At 51.9% G+C, this 3,155-nt stretch overlaps 1 protein-coding gene across 1 annotated transcript; it reads left to right on the top strand.

Moving 5' to 3' along the window:
* Positions 1-842: 842 nt before the first annotated feature.
* Positions 843-2,593, top strand: LOC123191336 (putative serine/threonine-protein kinase-like protein CCR3). The gene is made up of 2 exons (XM_044604120.1): positions 843-1,304; positions 1,439-2,593. The coding sequence occupies exons 1-2, from the start codon at positions 843-845 to the stop codon at positions 2,591-2,593; spliced, it is 1,617 nt and encodes a 538-aa protein (XP_044460055.1).
* The last annotated feature ends 562 nt before the right edge of the window (positions 2,594-3,155 follow it).

The raw sequence follows: 3,155 nt of genomic DNA, 5'->3' as shown, positions 1-3,155 counted from the left end.
GGCCCGCAGCCACGCGCCCAACCGCGCGCACTCCGGGACACCGCCGGCCGCCACCCAGATCCGCCGCCCGCAGACACAGGGGAGCCGCGAGAAGACCTCCCGCCGCTTCCATCTGTAGCGGGCTTCGCCCAACGGCGTCCTTCGGCGGCGGCGCGAGGAGAAGAAGGAAGAGGGAGGTGGCGGCGCGCTAGGGTTGGGAGCCCCCGAGTCGCCCTGGGCAGGGGCAACGCGAGGGAGGGATCTCCAAGAGTTCATGATAAGCGGTCAACGAACTCAAGCGCGTTGATATTCACCTTCCGGGGAGTATCCCAGCTGAAGACATCACCACCGCAAACCACATCAACAACACGGTTTTAACGTGGAAACTCTCTATAGGGAAAGTAGTGGCTGCATCACCCACCTTTGGTGCACCCACGCAGTGACCAGTAAATTAGAAGAAAAATCTGAAAATTGGTGGATGTGACTGTGAACAAATGTTTTAGAAGCTTGCAAAGTTTGGTCAACAAAAAACATCAAAAGATTTTTCATAAAAAACGAAATCCCATGTTACTGTTCACATGTTTTCACCACAAACTTTATTTTTTTGTAAAGATTTCCTCCGTTGTTATTTTGCCATCGAATTTTGCAAGCACCTAAGACATTTGATCATAATCACATCCACAAAGTTTTCGGGTTTTTTTATTTGAAATGTTTTACTATGTTTTTGATCCTGGGTGCACCGGAGGTGCATTGTGCGTGGGTGCAAAAAATCACTCTCGTTATGATGTACTATCTTATTGCTTAATCAAAGGCAACCACGCCATCATTCTGAGTCTTGCCCTCGTGCGTAGGACGTGGTGGTCATGGCACTGTTGACTGGGCTGGGTCAGGCGGCGACGGTGGCGCAGCTGGTCGGCGTAGATATCGGGGGGCTCATCTCTATGATTGTGCAGGCTGCACGAATGGCTCGGCAGAACAGGTCCGAGTGTGAGCAGCTTGCTCGTCGGGTTCTTATGATCGCGCAGCTGCTGCCACATGTGCAGGAACCGGAGGCGGTTCAGCCGCTGGCCGAGCTGGGCGATACACTTCGGGAGGCCCACGAGCTCGTTGTGTCCTGCCAAGGCAGGAACGCAGCGTACCAATTGGTCATGGCAGGGAGGCAGGCCGAAAGGTTTCGGGACGTGCATAGTAGGATTGACTCCTACCTCATCCTCTTCCCCGTGATCAGCCATATCGGCATGACACGCCGCCTTGGACGAATCTACAATGTCCTTGTACCAGAGGACTCCAGCAGAGTTGACCCCTCTCCGCTTCCACAACCGCAGGTATGTACAACATCAACACAAATTGATCGCGCAGAAGATGCAGAAATTGATATGTGTGTTCCGTGATGAACCCTAGCTGTCACAACTCATTTCTATTCGCAAAAGGAAAAACTCATTTGTGGTCTCTTTTTCAGGAGTCTACAGAGGTTGCTCAGGAGGTACTACCGCATGGAACCCAGCAATTCACGTGGGCGGAGATCGTGGCCGCCACTAATAACTTCGACACAGTGATCGCTCGGGGCAGCAGTGGAATGGTGTACAAGGGCAGGCTTGACGATGGGCGAGAGGTGGCCATTAAGCACATAAAAAACGATGAGTACTGGAGAGAGGACTTTAGCACAGAGCTCCACATCCTATCACGGCTCCAACACAAACACATCATCCGCCTCCTTGGATCATGTGTGATTGTGAGCAAGGACAAGTGCCCGCTAACCACCCGGCAAAAGATAAAAAAGGGCTTACTGACCAGGTGGAGAAAGGAGCCAGAAGAGCCTGAAGAGCCGGAGAGGCTGATCATTGTCTATGAGTACATGGAGAATGGCACGCTCCACGACCTCCTGGGTTCTGATCAGGGCTCCTCCATGCTGTCGCCAGTGACGGTGTCCTGGAAGCTGCGCATGGATGTGCTCCTTGGTGTGTCGCGCGCCATTGAGTACCTGCACTGTCATGCCCACCCGCCAATCATCCACCGGGACATCAATTCAAGTAATATCGTTTTCGACGCGAGTTGGGTGCCGCGTGTAGCAGACTTTGGCTCGTCGGTCGCCTCGGACGTGACGAGGGAGGAGGAGGGGGTGGAGTGCGAGGCTGTAGGAACATTAGGATACGTTGACCCTGAGTACCATGATACATTCCTTCCGAAACCGGCGGCCGACGTGTACAGCCTAGGCGTGGTGATGTTCGAGGTTCTGACTGGGAAAAGGGCAGTTTTCATAGAGGAGAAGGGAACTGTTACTCATTTGCCAAACTTCGCAATCACCCTCATCGAGGCTGGTAATCTTGGGGAGATGTTGGACAGGCGACCATCACCGGAGCCGACGCCGTGGGAGCTGCAAGCGCTGAAGCATGTGGCGCGGACTGCACGACATTGCGTGAAGTTGAGCAGCAAGGACCGGCCGACCATATCAGACATTGTTGGCAAGCTGGAGATGGCATATGAGTTGACATGCAGAGACGAGTCAGGTTCCGTTGATGAGCTACCGGACTCACCACGTGGCAGCAACGTATCATCAGCTGGCTGCCAGTCTGATCTGGTACATTACAAACTAATTGAACTATTTTCACATTGATGCATTCAAAATCATGTTCACGCAACGACGAAGAGGGCTCACTGCTTATTTTGTGGTCTCTTGCTTAATTAGGAACCTGAGGCGTTGGAGGATGGGCCTTGACACCAATCGTCCAAGGTGCATTATATTTATACCATGGCAGGATTCACAATGGGTGACGTGTGGCCGTCAATTGCTTCAATCACCTGACGAGCATCATGTTACCATGGGTAGGTATTGACCCGCTTCTGTTAATCTGCAGCTGCTTGTTGGGGACCGCGGTTTAAGGCATATCTCGGGGGATGGACCTGCACAGCTGCACTATTATGTACAGTTTGCTTCTTCACCACTCACCCTGTGTTTTTTCTGAAGCCCAGAACCATATCAGAATTGTTCTACGGTATTTTCATATATTAATTTAATACAAAATACATATGTACAATTGTTCTATGGTATTTGTGCAGTTGTTCCACGGTATTTCCATATATTCACTGGTAGAAAAAAGCCCTCTAGTCCCGGTTCGCAACAGCCTTTAGCCCCGGCTGTGCAACCGGGACTAAAGGGTCGCGACTAAAGCCCCACC

Source organism: Triticum aestivum, chromosome 2A, assembly GCF_018294505.1.
Source record: "Triticum aestivum cultivar Chinese Spring chromosome 2A, IWGSC CS RefSeq v2.1, whole genome shotgun sequence".
In the NCBI taxonomy this organism is placed as follows: domain Eukaryota; kingdom Viridiplantae; phylum Streptophyta; class Magnoliopsida; order Poales; family Poaceae; genus Triticum; species Triticum aestivum.
This window is presented reverse-complemented; position numbering and strand designations above follow the sequence as displayed.

Coding starts and splice junctions, on each gene's coding strand:
- LOC123191336 (XM_044604120.1), top strand. CDS start 843: ATGGCACTGTTGACTGGGCTGGGTCAGGCGGCGACGGTGGCGCAGCTG. Junction 1,305..1,438: donor CTCCGCTTCCACAACCGCAG/GTATGTACAACA, acceptor TCTCTTTTTCAG/GAGTCTACAGAGGTTGCTCA.